The sequence below is a fragment of the Sesamum indicum genome, linkage group LG2 (genome assembly GCF_026168435.1).
Source record: "Sesamum indicum cultivar Baizhima isolate 11 linkage group LG2, ASM2616843v1, whole genome shotgun sequence".
NCBI lineage: Eukaryota > Viridiplantae > Streptophyta > Magnoliopsida > Lamiales > Pedaliaceae > Sesamum > Sesamum indicum.
The window spans coordinates 3,178,628-3,203,435 of record NC_142658.1 but is presented as its reverse complement, the minus strand read 5'-3'; the positions used below and the strand labels follow the sequence as shown (position 1 = coordinate 3,203,435).

At 34.3% G+C, this 24,808-nt stretch overlaps 2 protein-coding genes across 3 annotated transcripts; one reads left to right on the top strand and one right to left on the bottom strand.

Annotated features, from left to right (window-relative positions):
- The first annotated feature begins 1,956 nt into the window (after window positions 1-1,956).
- On the top strand, window positions 1,957-7,254 carry LOC105178738 (UDP-rhamnose/UDP-galactose transporter 6). 2 transcript variants are annotated; one of them, XM_011102277.3, is made up of 6 exons: window positions 1,957-2,229; window positions 2,892-3,137; window positions 4,137-4,321; window positions 4,439-4,639; window positions 4,865-5,026; window positions 6,472-7,254. In XM_011102277.3, the coding sequence occupies exons 2-6, from the start codon at window positions 3,008-3,010 to the stop codon at window positions 6,799-6,801; spliced, it is 1,008 nt and encodes a 335-aa protein (XP_011100579.1). In that variant the 5' UTR covers window positions 1,957-2,229; window positions 2,892-3,007; the 3' UTR covers window positions 6,802-7,254. The 2 variants fall into 2 exon arrangements, with proteins under 2 accessions (XP_011100579.1, XP_011100585.1); XM_011102283.3 differs by having other exon boundaries at window positions 2,220-2,353.
- Window positions 7,255-9,919: 2,665 nt separating this feature from the next.
- Window positions 9,920-24,627, bottom strand: LOC105178750 (protein GIGANTEA). Its single transcript, XM_011102288.3, has 15 exons — window positions 24,431-24,627; window positions 23,103-23,429; window positions 22,779-22,850; window positions 22,573-22,627; window positions 22,341-22,483; window positions 21,865-22,136; window positions 19,400-19,455; window positions 17,122-17,362; window positions 16,900-17,050; window positions 16,433-16,642; window positions 14,800-16,332; window positions 11,537-11,605; window positions 11,059-11,277; window positions 10,762-10,854; window positions 9,920-10,535 (listed from the first exon to the last, which is right to left on the bottom strand). The coding sequence occupies exons 2-15, from the start codon at window positions 23,187-23,189 to the stop codon at window positions 10,236-10,238; spliced, it is 3,501 nt and encodes a 1,166-aa protein (XP_011100590.1). The 5' UTR covers window positions 23,190-23,429; window positions 24,431-24,627; the 3' UTR covers window positions 9,920-10,235.
- Between the last annotated feature and the right edge of the window lie 181 nt (window positions 24,628-24,808).

Below are 24,808 nucleotides of genomic sequence, written 5' to 3'. Positions count from 1 at the left end.
AGTTTTGACAGAATACTTAGCTTTAAAACTGAGTTGAGTAACAGGATGTCCTTGTCGGAAGATAGGAAGGAGAAAGAGTAATTAAAAGTTTTAACTCCTCAAGAGATTATGATGGATAACGTAAAACTTAGATGCCCTGAATGATGGAAAGAAAGACAAGTTATATTTGAACTTTCACTAACAAACGCTAGTTAGTAAAACAACAATACCAAATTTTTGTGTGTCAATAATATCGCTAAATTAATTTATGCTATTTATTCATTTATTTATTTTTTAAATGTGATGTTGGTTTATATATTTTATTTTTATTTATGATATATTTTAAAGTATAAATAATTATTTAATGTATGCACGCAAGGATGGCATGCCATAGGGTTAGTATATATGTTTATATATCAATACTATATAAAAAGAAAAGGCATTCCACACTCACAAATAATAGTTAATGACAAATATACCAATTTTTTGTAAAGCAAAAAATGTCCTTCAACTGATAAAATAACTAACGATTTAACTTTCTCAATTTTACATTAGTTGATAAATTAGTTTTTCTTTCTTTCTTGCTTTTTTTTTAATTTTTAATATAATGTATTGATTTATATATTTTATTTTTATTTATAATATTATTTCTAATATGTTTTAATGTATGTAAAAAATTCATTCATTATGCATAGAACAACATGCCACAAACGGCTAGTATATATTTATATATATATCTTCAAGTTGAGGTGTGAATGTCTTGTTCTTCTGAAAAAAAATGTAGCTCGCTGCAATAAAATATTCTCACTGGTCCAACAATATTTCTCTTGATTTATTCCTTTAGGATACAATAGCTTGACAACAGCGTATAACTCTCTTTTGTAGGATAATTATAATTTCTTGTATATATGTGCGTGTGCCAACTAGAAGAATGATGCCCTTTTTATATGTCTAGATATCATCCACTATTTAATATAAATTGGGTAAAGATGTGATTTAAGGGTTCATTTGTTTCGAGTAAAAAGAAAATGGAAGTGAAAGGTGGGAAGGAGTGAAAACGCAAGAGCGAGGGAAAGAATAATAATTTTTTTTTCAAATTATTTGGTATGACGGGAAAAAGAGTAAATCTCAAATACTTCCATATGTTTGGTACGAGAAAAAATGATTGAGAAGAAAAAGCTTATGTTCATAATTTTACTGATTATCCTTTTCTCTTTAATTTATATTTTGAATAATGGTGGAGACAAATGGCTAGTACGTGAATATATGGTCTAGTAGTGAGAAGATGGTATTGAAGTGAAAAGATTGCAAATATTAGTATAAGACTCTTGTCATGTGATGGGTGTATAGTTCAAGAAAAATTACATTATAAACGATTTGGGCTGTCAGACCTGGTTAAAATAAAAATTTCTAAGCACTAGCCTCAACATCAATGGAGGAATATGAAGGAGTATAAGTTGTATAATGTAAATATTAAAATGTATATAACTAACTGTAATAAATGTGGAAAATTGAATATACATACATATATATATATATATAGCATTAGGGGTTGTGTATGTAAAATCATGGCCCAAATAAGCATCACTCACCGGCATCTGAACAATTCTTTAAGTTGCTTTACAGAACTTCCATCTTGTATCATCAAGCAAAAAGTCAAATTGTGTACGATCGAGTATAATCTGTTGATTCAAGAATCATCAGACAATTGCTAAAATAATAATGTAAGCCCGAACCCTACTTGAATAGAAAGTTGTAGATCCTTGGATTGTTCAATTATTTTCAGAATGTTGGGGGCATTTCAGTAATTTTATTCATCTGTAGTAGAAAGAGTCGGGATACTTACGTAATTTTTCACACCTTTTCGATATTATAAATTATAATTCTTAATTTAATTACAATATATTTATAATTAAACAATATCTCATTAAATATGAATGTATATATATATGTGTGTATATATTTATATTTATAGGTGGAGAAGCAAGAAAGTAACTTCCTTAACTGAAACTTTCATCGCATTTTGGGGTCAAACCCTAAAACACAAATCTCGTTTTCCATATCTACATTCATTCATACTGGTCTACACTTCACTCAATTCTACTCCGTATGGATACGTACATATATACGTCGATATATACATCACATGCAAACACGTTCAGCCATTATTGACTCAAGAGTCCTGAGGATCTGGAGAAAACAGAAAGTCACGCCAAAAGTCCCTTTCATTCCGTTATAAACTTCGAAAGGGTACGCTTTTCTTTATATGCTGATTTTTTATTGATGAAGTTATTTCGTTCAGGAATGTGGATTTGAGTTGTGCACTAGTTTTCAGTTGAATTTGATGATTCTGTGTGGTGAGATCTGCAATTTGGTGAGTAATTCATGTGGGTTTGGGGAATTCAATGCGATCTGGGAAAATTGGGGGTTTGGGGAGTTTAGATCTGAAACTGGTGGGTGTTTAACTGAGTCTGTATTGTGGAAAATTAATGTGGTTTTGTGCTTCAGATATGGAAAATCTTGGGATCTGTGTTGAAGTTAACTTTTCGTAATTTTTGTTGATTTTTTAATTGGTATAGTACTGTATTATTGATTTGGAAAGTTAGATTGCGATGAATGTGACAAATGTGTATAGTTTCAGAAACCTATTGACAGTAGTAATTCTTCGAAGTTGATCAAACCATGCTTCTGATATGATATACCACTTTGCTCCTGCTTTTTATCAATATCAATTTTAGAATAGATAGTTTGCTCCAAGTGTGCCTGAAAGTTAATAGTCCTTTTTCTGCGTAACGTCCTAATTTGTTTCACAATTTTCCTGCTGAAACGCATTAATGAGCTAACTTTGCATTTGCTGTATGGAAGACTTACTATTTGGCTTAAATCTTCTGATTATATTGGTGCCTGTGCAGGACATTTGGAGGAAAGACCTTGGATTGAATGTGGGGGTTTTGTTGTAATTTAGTGGTCCCATCAGGGTAATTTCACCCATTGGACAGTTAAAAACAAGAATTGGACAAAAAGCAAAATGCCACCAGCAAGCAAAGCTGATAAGAAAGCTGCAGTTGATGCAGCTGCATGGATGTTTAATGTAGTCACTTCAGTTGGGATCATTATTGTCAATAAGGCATTAATGGCTACTTATGGCTTCAGCTTTGGTAATCCCATTTCCCCTTTGTATGGAATTTACTCGGAGTTTGCATGATAGGGACAAGAAATGTTCATATGTAGTCAAAGTTGAACTGTTACTTGGATCTAAAATATGCATGCTACAAATATTTTGTTGAGGAACTTGTTTGGACTTGTTAACAATAAGGACGAAAGTGTGTGCGGCAAAGAATACTGATTATGGACGACTGTGCACTCTTGGGGTGTAGAAAGAAGAACGTTTCAAGCGAGCTGATGATGGAACAATATCCCATGCTTCGCCAGTTCTTGTTTTCCCTTTTGACAAATTAAATGAAATTCTCATGAATTCCGCAAGCAGCAAGAACCTTGGTGTTAAGATGCTCCAAAATCCAACTGGGGACTTCTTGTTTGAATTAATTGTGTCTCAAGCATTCTACTCAAACAAACAGATAATATTCTAGGAAGCATCAAGGGTTTTTACAGTCACCAATGAGTGTCTTTTGAGTTGAAAAATCTAAAGCGAGTGCACAAGGTAGAACCGTAGAGGAATCCAAATTGATTTTCTTGCAGCATAGGGGTTTAAGCAGAAGATAGAGAAGATATTAATCTTTTCTTGTGCATGTAAGATCAGCTCTATGGAGCAGCTGTACTTTGAAAAATAGTTAATTGAGGATTCTCGTTGTGCCATCACTTGCATCAACTGGATAGTTGTTATTTTAGGAAACATTTACAAGGGATTAGATTGAAATATTAATGGTAAGATTCACATAATTATTTAGGTAACATATATGCGGGAGTTGGTTGAAATCTTCGTTGTAATATTTACAGTGACTAAAAGATAAATTTATGTTAGATTATGATCTTTATTTAGGAAGTTTAAACCAGGAGGTAGCCGAATTAAACTGAAGATATTCTTCTCTGTTTAATGGTGGACTTCATGCAGTACTTAATAAAGTTTCAAGTGTTTTCATGTTTCCAATCATAATGTAAGCTTGCTTTGGCTTTCTGACCATTACAACCTCATGCAGCTACAACGTTAACCGGCTTGCATTTTGCTACCACAACGTTGATGACGGCTGTTCTTAGGTGGCTGGGCTATATCCAAGCTTCTCATCTACCCTATCCTGAGCTTCTAAAATTTGTAGTATTTGCAAATTTCTCTATTGTTGGGATGAATGTCAGCTTAATGTGGAATTCGGTGGGATTTTACCAGGTAGTGATGAATATATTATTCTATTCTAAATCAAATTAGATAAAGAAAGAGAGAGAATATTGGTCAACTTCTATTGCTACACTACTAATGGTTATATTATGTTGTGCATGGTAACAGATTGCTAAGTTGACTATGATCCCTGTATCCTGCTTATTGGAGATTATGTTTGATAAGATCCGATATTCAAGAGACACAAAGCTTAGCATCTTGGTTGTTCTCCTTGGCGTTGCAGTGTGTACAGTTACTGATGTGAGTGTTAATGCCAAAGGATTCATTGCTGCGTTTATTGCAGTCTGGAGTACGTCTTTGCAACAGTATGTAAGTTCTACTTGATATCATGGTAATGTGAGATCTTTGTTTATATATTAAGCTAGTTTAAATTGATTATGGACCCAAGCGTGGAAGTGTTGTGTGGTCCAATTTATTCCGTGCGGTACAGAATATGTACCATTGGTTTTTTATTCTAGATTTTTCGTGGGTTCTTTTTCTTTTTTCCGGCAAACATGTGGCGGCAATTTCATAGTTGTGAGTTTGCTTTTGCAGTATGTTCATTTTCTTCAGAGGAAGTATTCGCTTACTTCGTTCAATCTACTGGGGCACACTGCACCAGCCCAGGCTGCATCACTATTGCTGTTAGGTCCCTTCCTGGATTATTGGTTAACAAACAAGAGAATCGACGCTTTTAACTTTAACGTACCATCTGTGGTAAGTGCTTCCACAAGCGTACGTTGTACAAAATTATAGTCAATTGTTTGTATGTTATCATACTAGTATCATTAATACACTTGGCTGTAGTTTTGCTCGGCTTTAATGTTATAATGTCTGCTGATCTTCTGGTTTAGATAATAAAAGGATTCTGACCCCTCAATAGATAAGATTCTTTAGTCACTTGACTATGTTAGAATTTTATCCGCATGATCCAACACTTCTAGCAATTTGGCCTTAACCAGGAAATTCATTGCCATCTTTGCTTGACAACACCCTGCACGTACCAACATCTTAGCCATTTTCCTGACAAGCTTTGGATGTTAATGGGGAATAGGAGTCAAGCAAAGATGACCAGTTCTAAAATATGAAACAGCAAAAGCATCTGAAGAATACGGTTGTGAACACAAACTTCTAAACGATTATCCTGGCTAATTTCCTACTACAATGTGATCTGGTACTTGCATGATATTCTGCAAGGTTACTGCTAGTTAACTGTTGGATTGCTCAAGTGGAAGATGACCAACCTGATTCACAAATAGTCTATGGCTTCTGGTCATGGCTTCCCCCCTGGCCCATGCTAATATTGTTTCTATTGTTATTGTTTTTAATGTTCCCTTAACTTCGTTTGCAGTTTTTCACCAACGATAATCTATTCTTGTGATTTTGCTCATCTCAAATATTATTGATAATCATATGACAGTACTATTGGCTTATAGGAAATGCTAACATTTTTGCTGCCTTCTTGATCTGTTTTCAAGTTGAATCTAATTCAAGCAGTTAGAAGTAACTAATCATTTTATTTTGTCATTGAATTACTTGTGAAGAAGAAAATGTAAAATAGAATATAAGTTCGGAGAATCAGGAAGTGAAGGGTTGAGTAAATCTTGTGGGCCCATATGGTGAAACCACTAGTGTGGGGATTGGTAGAAGATAAATTCATTGAATTCTTATCAGGTACCTTAGTTCGTAGAAGTTAAATTAGAAATCATTTAGTTTCTTGCATTTAATTAAAGTATCATGTGGGAGGATACGGTTAATAGGCATCATCTGTGCCTTATAGTATACCACAAATACAGGTATCACTTACATTGAGTCACTAGTATCAACCAAGTTTTTACAAGAAGATTTTTGCTGTTACAAGTTATTTTGGGGCATAAGCTATATATTAATGTTTCTTCACATTTTTGTGATGTTGCATTTATATGTAAGCTGGTTTTTATCGCACATTATCTGGCAGGCTTTTTTATCTGATAACCACAGTTGTAACTTCTGCTAACTGATCAGAATATTATGGAAAATATCAGCATGCCTCCATGGCATTGTTGTCTTGTACATTTTCTTCTCCCCTTCAACTATGCATAGATATTCTTCTATCTGAATTCCTTTGCCTCTTTTGAGTTGTATAGTTTCTCAGCAATGATTACCTTCTCTTGATTCTGCAGATCTTCATGATCCTCTCATGTACAATTGCCGTGGGAACAAATCTCAGTCAGTTCATCTGCATAGGCAGATTTACTGCTGTTTCATTCCAAGTCCTTGGTCATATGAAGACTATCCTTGTACTGATCCTCGGTTTCTTATTTTTTGGAAAAGAGGGTCTAAATTTACAAGTAGTTCTTGGCATGGTAATTGCCGTTGTTGGAATGATCTGGTATGGCAATGCCTCATCAAAACCTGGGGGGAAGGAACGGCGCAGTCATTCAATTTCTAGAATTAGTCAGCAAAAGCATGGAGGACTGTCAGAATCTTCCGAAGCTGATGAAAAGGTATAGTACTTTCTGCAGTTGAAGTTTAGCATACTAAAAATAGCTGATACTGGGATATTCTATAATCGGTCTGACTCTAGATACAGTGCAGTTCCCAAAACAATTTTTAGTAGAGTGCCAAGGATTTTGTAACATTTCTAAGGATATTTGGTTTAAGGATTAAAATCGCCCTGATACTTGGGTCTGGCACTTTGATCATAATTTATAGTGACAAATCAATTCCAGTTGCCGCCTGCTCATAATAATTAATTTTCACTGAGTTCACTGTATTTTGCTATGTATCTAAGGGATTGTCTGTTACAGGGACATTGGTATTTTGTGTAGTATGTCGTTTTCTTGTTCAGCCTGTTGTGTTGTTATGTATAAGTAGAGGGAGAGACAGAGACAAAGAGAGAGAGTTCATATTGTAATGTATACAAACCAAAAGAGATGTTGGTGCTATGAATTTATGCTACTTCACATGTGATTGTTTTCCTTTGAAAATTTGGACAATGTTAGCATTATTATGTTAATATTCGAGCAATGTAACTTATTAGGTGTTGAATATATTTTAGATGGTAACAATCTGGATTTAATGATTTGACCCGAAAGTCCAAATATAGGGGTCGAGAAAAGTTAATAAAATTCTAGAATTATTCTAATATGAGAACAAAATCAAATTTTGATTAAAATTTTTACTAATGAGATAAGATTAACACCTGAAACTTTTCCTATTATACCATTTAGCAAGTGTTTGTAGTTAAAAATAAAAGTAGAGTATTTGATTAAAAATCAATTTATAAGCGAAGCATCTCTAATAGAAGTTTACTAGATGCGAGTTAGATAATTTTTCAATCCAATTTTGTGTTTGTGATTTTTAAAGAAGTTAGCCTAAATCCAGCTTGATAATCATCAAAGTAGCATTTTGTTGTCGTGATTTTTAGTATAGATTCAACTACCTATGCAATCAAGTATATTTCAAAGTTCAATTTTTCTATATACATAAAAATTTTAAACTCAAAATACATAAACTAAAGTCACAAACAAAACTATACATAGAAATAAATTAAATTAACAGTGGTCATTTTATGAGTCTCTGTCACGTTTCAGCAAACATTGTACAATATAAACTATATTAGTACCAACTATTGACTAATTTACAAGCTTCTGATGTATTATAACTTTTGAATTTTCAAATCTACTGTATAAAAAATAAGTATTACCAAAAAACTTATATTTTAACTAATTATAGGAAAATATATAAGAATATAACTATACCATATATATTTTTTTTTAATTTCAATGATAAAATATTATTAATGTACAATATACATGTAAAATATATTATTATTAATTTACCTCAAATAAAGTGAAGAAAATGTTTGATTGAATTTAATAATAAATTAAGATTTTCAATTTTCAATGGAAGAAGTATGATAAGTTGATAAACTAAATAAAAATTAACATAAATTGGAAATATGATGATGGTTTACATATTTTTATGAATTGACTATTTATAAAATTTAAAGTGCTAAAGAACATGTGTATATTAATTTAATTATAGGAATATATTTTTTTTAAAATTCTTTTTATATATTTAGTATTTGTTTCATTAGAACATAATTAGCAAAAATGTAAAGATATAATATATCAATCACATTGTATAAAATACAAACATTATACGTCGTCATATATTTATTGCATAAGAATACAAATAATATAAAAAATTTTATTTTATTTTTATGAATAAGATTTTTTTTGATTGGATCTTTATGAATAAGATTGGGAAGAAGTCTTTATCTCAAATTGAATTATATAAAAACATGATCATAATAATATATAAATATAAAAGATATTGTTTAAAATAAACTAGGATATGAAGATGATTACGAAATCATATTATAACAATACAATGATATTATCTAGTTTAATAAGCTCTTGCATTTATTAATTGTATAAAAAATATATAAGATTATCAATAACAAATAATTAGTCAACTAATTGATTTAATTTACATATGAACACACATATATTATACAATACCCCCAAAAAATACCAAAATTATTATTATTGTCTTGATATTATTTTACGTATACATTTATAAAAGAATTCTAGTATATTTTATTATTGTTGTTGTGGTGGTGGTGGTCTATACATTCTACAGTGAAACCTCTATAAATTAATACTGTATAAATTAATAAACTCTCTAAAATAATAAAATCTTTCGGTCCCGACTTGGGCCTTTGTAAAAAATCATCAAATTCGATAAGATAATAAGATAATAATTTTTTGAAAAAATCCTTTATAAATATTAGGTCCCATTAAAACTCTAAATTAATAATTCATAAATATTACAATTATAAATATTATGGTAATTTGGTAAAATATGAAATCCGTAATGCTTTATGCAATTCATCATTCATGGGTGATTTTACGATACCTTTTAGATGAGAAGACATGATTGGGTGTTATGAATTATTTTATTTTCATATTGAGATTTATATAGTATATGTTTCATTCCTCATGCATGAATATATTAATTGGCTATAATAGTTATTTAAGTGCAACGAATTAATGTAAACATATATCTTTAACTAATTTCAATGAATTGATACATGCGTCTATTAATATAATAATTAATTGTATACAATAAATTGATATTATACATGAATATATTTAATTAGTTACAAAGAATTGATTGATACATGAATGTAATCAATGAAACATATACGAATTCATTTATTTCCAATACATATGTACTAAATTTGTTGAATTTAAAAAATCTGTCTTTTAATTAATAAAATATTAATTTATTGATAAATTAATATCTCTCTAAATTAATAAAATTTCATGATCCCAAAGTTATTAATTTATAGAGGTTTTACTGTACATAAATATAAAATCAAACCTGATAGTTAAATTTTTTACCAATCAAAAAGCAAAGGTCCAAATCGGATTTCTCCCGCACTTCCTTTGCTAATGTCACCGCTTTTATGCAAAGGACACAACACATGAGAAAAAAAGCCTACAAGATTGTCTGTGTAATTACTCAAACAGAACATTTTCCTGATATGTGGGGATGTCAATTTTCCAAAGAGTGAACAGACCACAAAGTGGATTGAAATCATTTAACAAACCAGAAGAATTACCAGAAAACATTTCAAGTAAATATCTATTGGAAACTGAGCAACTGTTTTAAGATGAACACAATGTTCAATATCTAATGGTCATCAAGTCGGAGTCATAAGATCGAACAAACATTAATACCTGATACACACGATAACAGAAGTGGAGGGCATCAGCCCCGACGATACTGTGTTGGCAGTCCTCTGTACTGTACGCCAACCGTAATCACCTAAAGAGCAGCAACTTCTTTCCGTCCTTCAAATGATTTGATAGCTCTTTTCTACTCTTGCACTGACGGAACAATCTAACGAAGTCATCAAAAGTTAAAGCTAGTTTCAAATGGATATAGTACAGCCTAATTCCTTTGCAGCAGTATTGACAAACTGAATAGGCAGGCCAGTTGCAAGTCGGCTATGTGCTTCCCAAGTCAAACACTTCTCGATATCAGCTCGCCAATCAGTGACGTCTACATTTATGTACTGAAATGGAGGACGATGAATGCCATTCACGCCCACTTGTTTGCCCTTTGACTTTGTTGATCCTGCATGTAGAATAGCACGAAGTACTGATGTGCTAAGAGCTCGAACATGAGCACTTGGATGAGAAACACAACGAACCGTAGCTGGGAGGCGACACTGCACATGATAAGGAGTGAAAAACTATTTCAAACTGGTGATTTAGTGTTATTAAAATCAGACGAGATTTGGTTTCTACCAAATATATGTGTACGCATGTGAGTGTGTTATCTACACGTAAACCCAGCATATATATCATGGTTCATGAAAGGGGCTGTTCAGTTTCCTTTTCCAGAATTTTCTGAATTACACACAGAACACAGAACATGTTCAGAGAGCTTTTTACCTTCAACAGGTTTGTAAGGCCATCTGCAACTGCCAATCCTGATTCTCCCCATTCAAGCACTGGTTGAACTGCTCTGGCTGTTACTTCCAACAGCTGTGCAATATTTTGAGGTGCAAAGGGGTGAGCGTGAGATAGAAAATAAAAAATAACTAGGATCTCACTAAATGCTGAAACATCAGAAAGTATCTCTATACACATCATAGAAGGTTTGAGAAAAAGGTTGAGTTAGCAAAACAGATTTCATGACAGAATGAGTGGAAAACGAAAGTTCACAAGAAAAAGGTCAGAATATGTTACCTCCAGCTGAGGTAAAGTGCATGCTTCACCATCAACAAGCATCCCATCTGTAGCACGGAGGAGGACGTCTGAAGCGCTAGCCAGAATTACCAACGACTCTGGGGCCTCATGATTTCTCATTAATTCAACAATCACTTTCACAATTCTCTGGTTGATTCTCCACATCTTTTGCCCGAGATCGTCGTCTTTAGCAATCCAAGGTTTCAATTCCCTCTCCGCCTGACAAACAAACACAGCAGGAAAGTGACTAGACAAAATGATATAAACTCAGACAAAAATAAACAACAAATGTGTGGTTTAGAATTGATATAAAACTCAATTGTGCCATGTAATCTAAATTAAATAGTAATTCAACTTGGAAAAAAACATACAAATGCATTACAGCTGTCATGTACATACGAAAAAAATTACTTTCTACAGGGAACAGAGTTCACAAAACTTTTTCATTGCGTAAATCCAAGCAAAACAAAATCTGGACCTGAAGAACAACAGCTGTTGCAGCTTTCGCTGGTGATGCTGATACCACATTGCAGAGTGCAGCAACAACCTGCATTATTTAAGGTGAAAAGATAACTAGGTACATATACTAACTCCGAGCACATTAAAGCAGGGTTTCATCAATGAATTTGACGATATCAGAAAATACCTATGCGAAAATCACATGCATACCATGTTACATTGAAAAGTTCAGAGAACAAAAATGAACTATAAGACTATAGGGCTGCTCCTTGGATGGAGAAAGAGTTATGTGAACTTTAGCAAAGCAAATGGCAGTAAGCACTCAGGTTAATTCAATGCAACTGTAGGAGAAACAAGTGAAACTCATCTAAACCCCAAGAAATGTTATTGATGCTGGAAGATCTAGCCTCCATCTTGGAATTTCTCAAGTGTATTTGAGTCATGAGAAAAATAAATGCCCATAATTCCCTACCCCCCCTCCCCCCAAATAAGTTATTTCCTCATGTATTGCCTGATTTCAAGAAAAGTTTGGCAGTATTCCCATTAACAATACCTGTTCAACCAAAGACTCAGGGCTAGTTGTGTAAACCCAACCAAAAATATGACTATCATGTGTACTCGTCTATCGTTATCCAGCAGTTGTCATCATAGTCTACAGTATTGTACACCAAAACAAATCAAACTATCAACCTCCATAACAAAATCCAAAAGAAGCTGAAGCCTCTTAAGAAGCTCAATGAAGTGATAAGTCTCAAGTCTTGGGAGGCAGATGGACAATTTGACTTGTATGAGAGCCAATTACAAATTCCTCGGGGGCAAAAGTATTTAATTTCATTACAAAACTTTTGAGATTGTAAACAAGTTAGGAGAGACACTGGGTCCGACCCCCCAACTGACTCCTTTCTCTGGCAGAGACTCCAAAACTCTCCCTTTTCCAGTAGGACTACACTTCTTTGTGGAAAAGGGAAGCTGATCCTATTAAGTCTCAACCTATAATTCCAATGCTAATACTAAACATAAAGGGCCATAATACAAGTGCCTAATCAAACATTACAGGAACTACTGCAATTAGTGACATTCCAAAAATAGGCCTAGTTTGAAACTGATAAACATAAATACAGATTTAAAAGCTACCAATTATATTAATCTGTCTATTATCTTCAAATAAACTGTATTTCAATGTTATAATTTGCTATATCTGTTTATACTGTCCGTACTCCTTAACAATTCTGACCAGGCTCCTCTGGTTGGAGAGAAATCCAAATTCAATTTCTGAAGTGTTGGGGTAAAGAGAGCTTTGACATTTCCACCTTTGGCCAAGATCCGGTACAAGATTTGAGACATACATTAGCATTTCTTTCCGAATACTCGAAGAATTTAAGATATCTATTTCCTTCCCGTCTCAACATATTTTTTTTAATGCCTGAGACTGTTGTCAAACTAAATTCCACTTAAAAACCATGCTTCAATGGGATTATGCCATGCTAGTTACTTCCAGTAACTTCTTGATCCAGAGATAATCTTTACTTCAGCAATAAGGTCAACATCAATAAGTTGAAATTATATGATGCCTCCTTCCAGAGTGTCCATATCAAACAAAAGCATCAGAACCTCAATTCTGGCTCTTTTCTCCAAATCAAGTTCATCTGAGTTAAGCTGCTTCTCTTCAATATCATGAAACAAGTTACACAGATTCAGTTCTTGAATCAGATAAACTTATTCTTTGCGTTCAGAAACAAAAATATTACCAACAAGAAAGTTTTCAGAGGCTTGCTTATTCTTGGATAGCAAGTTAGAACCCAGCACAAGCATATTTGCAATGGCTTCAACAACTATTTTTCCTTTTCTTCCGTAGCATCATCTGGCTCTTCAACTTCCAATCACCAACAAAGTTTTACTATATCATCAGGCAAAAACAAGTGATAGTCACATCAAGCATCCATTTCAAATACTTGGTCAAGAATACTGTTGAAAAATGAAACCATTTTATAATTATTTTTCCCAGGTCTTTGCTTCATAAGTCTCTCATTCAAGATTGGTGATTTTGAGACTTCAACTGTTGCATCATCAATCTCTACCAAATCTCCTGCTTCAGCTTTTTCTTAGCAATATGAAAAACCTTTTTCATAGGGTTTTGAATCATTCACAGCCTCGGTTCATTGTTCCCATCCCATTCCTGAAAACTAGATAAAGCTGACCCACATGAATATTCTTTTGTGATGGAATCTTCAGTTTATACCAGTGATCCCTTTGGCTCATCAAATATGAAAGATCTTCCCTCCTCAATGCAATCGTGTATGCATCATCTGAGCTATGAGATCCCACATATTTCCCAATTTCATCATCATTTAGTGCATTCGAAAATGATCAATTGTTTTTAACACGATATTCTTTAATTGTATGTAGAAACATTATCTTGTCAATTGTTCCATATTCCTCCATGAATAAGAAGTATCAATTCATATCTTGAGAAGCAATATCCGCATTGGTTAATTCTAGAATCTATTGGCCTCCAGACAGTCCAGAACAGAGCACTAAACTCTTTTGCTGCCAATAACTGCTAATGAACAACCTTTGACGAAGTTTAGGAGCTGCTGAAGGACTGTGAACAGTAGCCACAAAAAAGTAATGTCCATGTTTATAACATTGTCTGCGGAATAGGCAAGGGTCGCGGGCTTTCTAATTTACAAAATTACGAGTAACTGCAGAATGTATCACAAATGATATGGAGGAAAAGGATGTGAGAGGTCAAAGAATCCCGGCCATGTCACACCTAGAACTCCATGGCATCATACCGAGAGTTTTGAATTGTGTTAGAAATCCAACAGAAGCTCAACGCTCATTACAGTCTTAATAAATTAATCAATATCTGTTCAATAAACAATGAAGGGTACAACTCTATAAAAGACTTAAAAATCTTCTATTTCCACTAGGACCAGACTTTTGTATGGTTAAGATGAGATAATCCTGTTAGAAATCCAAGTTGTAACTCATTATTTTCTTAAACATAAAAGAGACTTTAAACAGATTGCTAATTCATATAGTACATAATTTATCTGCATTTGTGAAATTCCTAAAATAATCCTCACAAACAATAATAAGCAAATAGATTTAAGAGCTAAGGAATAAATTCAAACATGCCTTATTTGGAACTTATATGCCCATATTCTATTTACCTTACGTTTATACATGTTCCCATCAATCATAACCCAGAAGGCAATGTTATTAACCGTTCATTTATAACAAAGCAGAAGGTATCATTAATAAGATCAACAGCATTACCTGCCTCCATCCTTGCTGGGCAGATGTGCTTTCAGCACTTGGTTGTGTTTCAGGAGATACAATCAATTTGTGCCAGAGCAATGAAACAACAGAAAAGCATAACTCTTGTTTTTCTGCCAGGACAGACTTTAGAAGAACTTGTGCGCTGCAACTGAAACCTATATGCCTATCCATTGTCAGAAAGTTGGCCAAATCTGAAGCATCCATAGGTAAACTTGCAATTCCTTTGCCCATCGTACATCTCTCAACCTCACTGGAATCGGCCTTCTGATAATTGACCAAAGCGTCAGAACCAGGCAACTTCTCACACTGTAATGAAGATGGCTGACCTGTTTCTAAGTGGTGACAGCTAGCACAACTATCAACTCTGTTTCCATGGAAACATGACATATGTTCCTTTGACACAGGTGCATGCAGTAGGTGTGCCTCCAATGGTTCTGCTTTAATTACAATCGAAGCAACAACTTTTCTGTGAATATCAATTAGATTGAAAAGGGAAGATGCCCTAGAGTGAATTTCATTGTCCCATTTGCATCTTATCAAGATAGAAAGAGCACGCATGCAAGCCTTTGAGTGTCTAAACAAATCAGAAACATGAGCTGCAACCATGGCAGCAGCCACTATTTCATTTGAACTGTAACTCCAAGATGTGCCGATGGAAGATGGCTTCAAAGAAAAAAGCGCCTCCAGAATTGCTAGTATTCGGCGAGTGTGATAAACAGCTGAATCAATACCGTTCCTCAACCCATTGGACACGTCAATTGCTTTTGCAGGCTTAGCTACGTCAGTAGTATTCACAGCATCTAAGTGATTACTTCCTTTCGAGATCAAGGGGAAAAGCTGGAGTTCACAGGATAAAGCACAAACCGCGGCAATAACATAAGAATCAAATGCTGCTACAGGCCCCTGTTTCATACCCTGTTTTCTGTCTGCTTCTCGTTGCTTTCCATTTGTTCCTTGTACATCTTGGCCTACTTCAGAATAAGAATTTTCACCTTTAGCTCGCTTGCTGCCTTTGGGCTGTGCTTCATGGCTGACACAGACAGTTAACACAACAAAGAGAAGGCGGGAAGCTAGCTCTACAGAGGCACATGATTCCAAGAATAGTGAGTGGACCATTGTGCGGAGTTCAGCCACAGCAAGATTCTTCGAAGCAGACCCAAAAGAAAATGTACTTTTTCTAATTTGTTCTCTAGAAGACTCAGGCGGAAATGTTCTCTGTAGAATTGCTTCAACAGTAGCAACAAATATCTTCATTAGACAGGTTTCAGATGGACTTCCACGAGGAAGATACTCAAGTACTTTAAGAAGAGGAATGTATAAGTTCCACGATAATATGGGAGGCTGCAAAGGTGTTGCAACTATGATTTCAGGAAGATCAACAGCAGAAGAACTTAAGGGAATCAAACCATAAGCAGCTTCCCATATTGTACATATTCTCCATTCAACCTCTGGGCCATGTGCACAAAGCATAGATGCAATCCCTTGAGCAGTAGCTTCGACAGTAGCTTCTGCTGCAGGCAATTCTCTTTGCTGGAAATAGTTGACAAATATTAATTGAAGTGGAAGAACAATTCTAGGAGGGAAATTATATGGCTACAAAAGCATTGAGAGTCAGTGCCACATGAAGTACCAGCTTTAGTTCAGATGAAATATAACCACCTAGAGGTTCATGCTGAACTCCAACTCCATCAACTTGTCTCAATGGAGGAAAAAGTAAAGCTGGTTGAGAAAGAATCCGAAAAAGCAAAGCAGCTGCAGAATCTGCAGCGACACCAGCTCGCATAGACATTGCAATCCCAATTGCACGTAAGAAATGCAAGTGCATCCAATTCCTTGGAAGCTTCAAAGACAATAGCAAACATAAGATACTTCCATATGGTTAATCAGAACTATTACATGACCAACAAATCTTCCATTGAACATTTTAAAACAAAAGCTTTTCACATGCAGATGTATCCATATTCGAGGTGAGCTACTTAAAAAGCCTCAACTTTTTTTCGTGAATCGTCACAGTATAACTTGAATTACTTTTGTCAGATGTTTTTCATTTTATACCCAGAAAAAGGAGGAAAGTAAAGTGCAATAAAATGTACCCACCCTCATGCCTGTGGCATAGTCTTCAGCTGCTCTAAGGAGTTCAACTAGTTGTACAGCAGCATCAAGTGCATCTGGAGCCCAGGATGGTGGAGCTTCTAGCAGTCCAAGAAGCAGCCTTTGGGTGGCACTCGGACTAGCAATTGCATAATATCTAACCCAAAAGAGAAAATTAAAATGTTTGAATCTACTGTGGCCATCTAAAAATAATTAACAACAACTAACCTATGGAACAGGCGTGCATAGGGCTCAAGTGCTGGCAGACCAACCACAAGATGCTCATCCATAGGCGTAGTTGGTGGGGGCAGCAGAAGTGCAGGGACAGCAGCTGCTGTCAATGTAGCGGTTTCGTAACGAGCTACTTCTTCGTCACATACACTAAGTATAACTCCAGCACCATTGGCAACAGCCCACCTTGGAGTTGATGGCATGAGCTGGGGATGCTTTCCAGATCCACGAGAAGAAGCTGAAATAATATTTAAGTAATAATTATCCTTATGACGTAATAATTATCCATGTCGTATCTAGTCATTTTTCATGTTTTTCTACAACCTCACAAATACAGGTTTATATAGTTCTACCAAAAAATTAATTTTATATATCCATTTTCCACCCAGAATCTAGCAGTCAACAGCAAAGAAAATATATAATAGGCCACATTAAAGTAAATACTTATCTATGATTTGGTTGCAACAACCCAAAGCCTGAGTTTGAATAATTTGAATGAATGTCAGAGTGAAATATAAGATGTTCATTGTCATGTTATAGGACAAAAGTGAAACCAGTAGATTTCCATCATAGATGTTCTACAACTGACTTGATACAATATCACCACCATGATTTCCATCCACCAAGTTGAAATTATAACAACACTAAATTAGCCAACTAAATCTTCAATTTGAATTTAATAAAATGCAAGTCAATAAATATTATTACATGATATCTTCAATTGGCACATGATTTATGCTGTGGAGTGAAGGACTGTTGTTTAAGTCAAATTAAAAGGAGTCAGACTCCACGACAATTTATGTTTTCCTCTTACTCTTATTTTCCTAGATTAATATCATGTTCATAGTTATTCTGAGCTCTTCAGTTAGTAACATCCCAAAATGCTTAAATCTCTCTGACAACTCTTTTGCAACTTGTCTTCAAGATGAGCTACCTTAATTAGCTTTTGTATTTAGTTTATGAGATATATACCAGATATAATTGATTTTAGGAATATTTTTGTTTGAGATCCCAACATTTGGTTCAGTTTGCATCCTTGGTCTTATTGTCTATCAAGGAAAAAGATGGGCAGAATTAGGTTTCCAACCAGCAAAAATCCCTTCTATACAGGATGAACAAGTTAGGCAGAAAGCAAGGAGAGACCAGAAAATGTACCAAATACTATGAAACTGACTAATCTCTTCTGCAATTAACTATAAAGGGACCCAGAGAAGGAAAGATTAGAGCAAATAGGATACTCAACGTTAATAATCCATATGAAACCTGGGCTGATGCCAGCGATAGATTAAATGTGGATAAAACCAGCAAAATTCAGAAGACTTGTTAATTAGGAAACAAGAAAATCACAAAGAAATTGGAACTCCTTGTCCTTGTTCGATTTTGATTTTGTTTCCTTGGTCACATTTTCATCCCTTTGAAGATAGAAAATGTTCCTCTTGTATTGTTTTGTACTTAAAGGGCTCCCAATTTTCATATTCAATTATGACATTACATTGTCTATATATAAATTGGCATACACACAATACATACATATACACGAACTTATCTCTTCTAATCATTGACATAATAAAATAATAATTATGTTTCAGTAACACATTGATGCGACACCACTAACAATTTTTAAACAATGTAGGACCATCATTTTTCATTTAAATTAAAGATACATCGATGTGAGACCGCTGACAATAAAAAAAATATACAACGAAATCAAGCAATCCATACACATTATTATCATTTCACTGAAAAGCCAATAGAACCACCCAACACTCTTGAAAATTAAAGACTAAGAATTTAAAAGTGAAGCCAAATACCTATTTAACTTCTTGATAGTTCGGGAAAGTGTAGGTTAGATAACCTAATTGGGTAACAATCTGTCACTGTGTCTCTGATAGAATTTCACTACCAAATTACCAATTATTTTCAGTAAAGTCTAAAGAGATGCCAGCCAACATTACTAATAACCCATCTGAAGAAACTCTTAAATTGCCAGAATTGAGAAGTATCACATCCAGGTTCTTATTTCCCTGTCTGACATAATTTAAAGATGCTCCACATGTCTAGATTGTGCAAGATGAGATAACAATATCTACTATATAAAACAAGTACTGGTAAAAACACTGTGAGTGCGACAAAAACTAAACAAGGCAAATTAAGATCATGCATGCAGCAGAAGACTTTCGGTGAAAAGAATAATTTATCACACATTTTATCTGATGTATATCACATACTTCACGGTAAATATGTTAATTCAGCATAAGCAAGAAACTCAACTGACCAGTCGTAGGTGGTTTCAGTTCTCCAGCTGCATATTTTCCCATCACACCTCCGCACCTACAACATATGTTAAAAGGGTCAAGCATGTCGTTAGTTGGATGAAAGCAGGTTTACTTTGATGACAGATGCATATTTACAGCTATGGTATTGCTCAGAAATTTTCTTCTGATAAACTTTAGAGAATATACCATATTGGCATGACTGTTTCACTGAAATTTCTGGAGCTATGGTAAGGGGATTTTACACAATCCCATTCTCTTGAAAGACACAACCTCAATCGATCAATCATTATCAATATTAGACGAACATGAGATGTGTAAATCACATATGGATGACCAATGAGTGGGTTGGACCTTAGCACATAAAATTTGGTAACCAAATCAACTTGCAGCCAGAATCAAGGTTTAGGTGGAAATATGTCAGGTCAAACTTCAATTGTGATAACCTGTTTTTGGCAACTTTTGTCTTCATCAATTTACTCTAACCCAAAAGAAAAGGAGAACAAATTATTGATCCCATAACTAATACCCAGCAAATTTCAGAAAGAAAAGGACCAAAACTGTTAGGCAACCAAAACCATCTCTGTTTGATCATTGAATTCCCTCATGAACATGGGTGAGAAAATTGCAATTGCACCCTCTATAGTTGCAGCCGAAGAAGGTATTGAAAATCTTGGCTAATTTTTTTTTTTAAGTTAAATTTAGTTACCAAAGAAACAATAAATTATATGCAGGGATATACATGGGTTACAAACTAACACCAGTGTTTTCCTCTTATTATTACCACCACAGTTTATGAATGTAAAACTCTGGCAGACAAAATTACGGTCAGAATAAGATCCATATTGAGAGGAAATATTCATGCACTATGATATGGAATATCCATGAAATCATAATATCTGTGTAACCAAATATTAGAATGCATGGCAGGAATACCAGGCTATAACAAAGCAGAAGCAAAATGAAAACAGGGTTTCAGCCTAAAACAAGCTTATAAAATGAAGAGAAAAATAAGATGAACACAAGAAAGTTCCGTGTTTTGCCATTTTGCCTATATGTTCAAATACCTAAAGGCTAAATCATGTCATTCTCTCTTGAAGATCACATTACATTAGCCATATACTTATAAACGTGAAATAGAAATATGAGTAAAACGAGAATGAGGAAACTATTCCAATTGTATTACAAGAATGCGATATTAAATCTTAGAAAAGTTATTTGATTTATCTGATTTCTCATAATCTTAACCAAGTTTTATTTGATTTCTGACATATATGCAAGATGGAATATAAGTTAACCCACAATATTTTTGTTAGGGTAAAATTCAATATTAGTAAGTTAACCCACTATATTTTTGTAAGGGTAAAATACCATCTTTCGTATGTGTTAGAAATCAAATAAGATTTGGTTAAGATTATAAACCCACAATATTTTTTGTTAGGGTAAATTATGAAACTTGGGTGTTACAGTGTTTTAGAAATTATGAGTCCCAAAGACAAGTTCTTTTGTGTTGGATTACTGGCCTAGTGGCGAATCCTTCTGCTTCTAGTTCAGTTACAGAAGAGCAGTATAACTTAAAAGAATGCTGCAGACAGAAAGTCGGAAACAAAGTTTCTGAAAGGACTGGAATCACTATCTAGCATATCGAAGAGATAGATAAGAGAGATTGCCTAACAAAATTCTTCATAGGAAGAATTTTCCTAGTTCTTTAAGATGCAGAATTCTATGGTTGGATCTCTTCCTTTCACATCTTAAGGCCATAGATTGATGCAGAGAATGGAAATTACTTGATCATACAGTTCGATAGTAACTCTAGAATAGTGATTAAGCATTGTAAAGCTGCAATTTTCCATCTCACTTTAGATGTCAGCAGGAAACTTCATAATATTGTCATGGGGTCAGATCTCCCTCCAACTTCTATTGTAATTAACCAATAACTTATTCAAGCCTTTTCTTAACCCCCCTCTGACCTTAATCAAGATAACATACCATCATTACCAAGTTTCTTCACGCAACCCAGTGACCATCCATTGAGGTGAAAATCTACAGAATCCCCTCATTCAAGTAATTCCTCTAAGAACCTACCATAGAGATGCTGTAACTTTGTATTATCAGAGAATGACCAACTAAAAACTGAGTTCAGTTGTGAGGATCATATTAAAAGGAAATATGAAAGACTTGTGTTGTTATCTTCTGTTTTGTGTATCTGTTGCAAAAGAGTGTCTGAGATTTGAAGTAGTCATGAAGGTTTACTTCTTACTTTTTCCCTTATATGATGAAACCACTTTTGCCCTGATATTTCTATGACAGCTAGCTTTCACAATTTGAATTACTATTAGTCTTTCAAAAATCAAAGACCTCATACTACCACACAGGAGCTGAATGGGAAAGTCTAATTTGTGAACATGAATAATCAGTTACGTAATCAACTTCTGCATGTGATACTCTACATGTTTCACTCACTTACCACCGAAAATAATCGCTTCTAATACCAAGAGGTGCTGCAAGCAGTATATCAGTTATCCAGGGAGACAATGGCCTCAGCGGCTTCCTCTCTGGTTGAGTGGGAGGGAAATCAGCTTCTCCATCTGTCGAATTACTAGTTGATGCGTGGTCTCCACTGCTCCTTTTATCTGTGTCACTGTCCTGTTGTTCCAACTTGTATATTGGTCTGTTGTAGTGAGTCAAAATTCTTAATATTTCCCCACATGCAAGGGCCCACTGCTCCAAATACTCATTCTGAAATTCAGATGAAATCACTGACATAAGGTGTCTTTTTCAGTAACTAAAAGAGTATTCTGAAGACATGAATTACTTTTAGGATACAAGTGGTGAATTAACTAGGTCGAAGCAGAAAAGACACTCCAAACACTTTAGTTCATAGCGTATAAATGAAGAAAGGCCAGAGCGACCCATGAATTAAATTGGCAAGTGTCTAAATACCTCACTATTGGGGTAAACCAGGGAAATGAAAGACGCAAATGGAGGACTACTCCTATCATATTCAAGCGAGCAATCAATAATACATGAAATAATTGGGAGAATAACAGCATGGCCGTGCTCTGGATGGTGAAGAACAAATGTTGCTGCAAAGTGAAGCACAAAAACTAGTCATAATACAGCAGAAATTAGCCTGGAATATTGTGAATCAATTCAACCACGACATAACAAATACCCAGAACATCGTCAAAAAGTCTGATCTCCTTAGAAGGATACCGGCTTCGGATAAGCTGCAAAACCAGCATGTATTACAAATTAGAAACATTTCTTACTACATATTCATAGTTCAACAGAAGCAAGCCATACTATCAAACTACAAGAAATAAGGAGTTCCCTCCCTTGATTGATTCTACTTTCAGAGGTCATAGGAACAGAAAATACCTCAGCTATATCATCAGGAAATTGTTCTGAGGTGAACTGGCCAAAGTATTCAACATAAGCAGTAACTTGAGCCTACAATAAAGTTAAACTTTTTATGAAATTTTAGAACATGAGAAGGAGAAAATTCAAAAAAGTTTAGGAAAAAGAAGTGCATACATAAAGTTACCAAACAGTAAACTGTAAGGTATGGGATAAGCTAATAGCAGTACACAATTAGAATCCAAGAAAACAAAATACAGAATGCTTGATATTCAGAAACAAAGGCAAGGCAACTCTTTCACTTTATATCTATGATATTTTTATTAAAAGAATTAGAAACTAGACCTTTCGTTGTTCTGCATCTTGTGGAGGAGGCCAAAACAATGAGGAAAACTGCAAACTGTCAATCCACTTTTCATTTGAAGTTGCCATAAACCTTTTTACATAAGGTGGGAGCTGAGAGTATAACTATGAGTGCCCATATAAGCCTCTACCAATCCAGGATCAAAAGACTATAATTCAGCATTTTTTGCTGAAACCCAAATATAAAGAACTCGTCCAGATATTGATGATGCAACAGAGCTCCAAGCTTCCAGTCAAATATCAAAAGAAATTTATTGCATGTAACCAATCCAACAAAATAATCTGAGCTTGTCGATTTTGTATGTGCCCCTGCAAAACCACAAAATTACTGAAGTCTCAAAAATCACCAGTCGTAGTGAAGTTGAAAAACATTGAAGAGCTAGGAAGAGAGAATTTACTGAATGAGATCAGAATGACAACTTAATATAACATAATGAAAATGCAAAAAAACATTAAACTTCCATAGCCGCTAAGGGGAAATGTAATTTATGATTGTAAACCAAAGTTACCATACTTTTATGATTTCTATGTCCAAAAAAAATGAGAACTGAGCCGGTACACTTCCATTTTTTTCTTTACGCATTTAGATTGGGATTTTTGTGAGCAAAAGAAAAGGAGAAATATTGATAAAAAAAAAGAAAAAGAAAAGACCACAAAATAATTTCTCTGGTGTTTTTCTTACTAAACCAAGGTCAACCTAAACCCTATTCAGCAGAAAACAGAGCATGAAAATCATGGAAATATTCATGGATTTATTCCTTGATATGGAGAATTAGAAAGAAAAACATGGCACCAGGTATAAAAGCACACAATACTTTATATAAATAAGATCCAAAAGTCCAACCATGTAAGAACCCTAACTAGTTATAGTATAAACATTTAATCAAACAAGATGAGTTTCCTTGTAGCATATACTGAATTAAATCCATAAATATCTATTATCACCAAGAACAATAATATATACAAATATATATATATATGAGAACTATCTATATATAGGTGTGTATATAACTCCTCTCCCCGTTTTATCTCCAGGGGAAATTTTTCAATCACTCAAACTGCAAATTGTTCTCACACCAGATTTCAAACATACTGGCTCTATTTTAAACAGTTTCATAATTTTTCTCGATTATCCAAATACCAAAACTCCCAGCACGCTACAAATTACTGCATTTTCTACATCTAATTCCGCCAAAAAAATATATTCACAAATCATCAACAACTTCAAGCAAAAGAACAAAATTATCTATTTGCAAATAATTAAACCAGAACACATAAATTAACAATAATAATAGTAATAATAATCCTACCTAAGTCAAGCTTTGTTCCGAGTAATCCAAAGCGAAGTAATTACTGATTCCGAACCTCAGTCCGTATTAGCAGAGTGGCGAAAATGCGCAGATTATCGGGGGGTGAGATTTTGGGTGGAGAGAGATTAGAGAGAGAAAACAGAGAGTTTAGAGAGAGAAAGGGGAAGAGAGAAGATCCGAATGAGATCTTTAGCTGGAAGCTCTCACATGCGTACGTGGCGATGATATTTTCCTCATGCCTCACTGAGCCATGTGGCATCCATCATGATGATCATGTGAACCCCATGCATGCCTTCATATGTATGTCATGATGCATCATCATGTATGTATTTCGCATCATTACATTCATTTGACTTCCACTTTTCATAACTTGTCTTT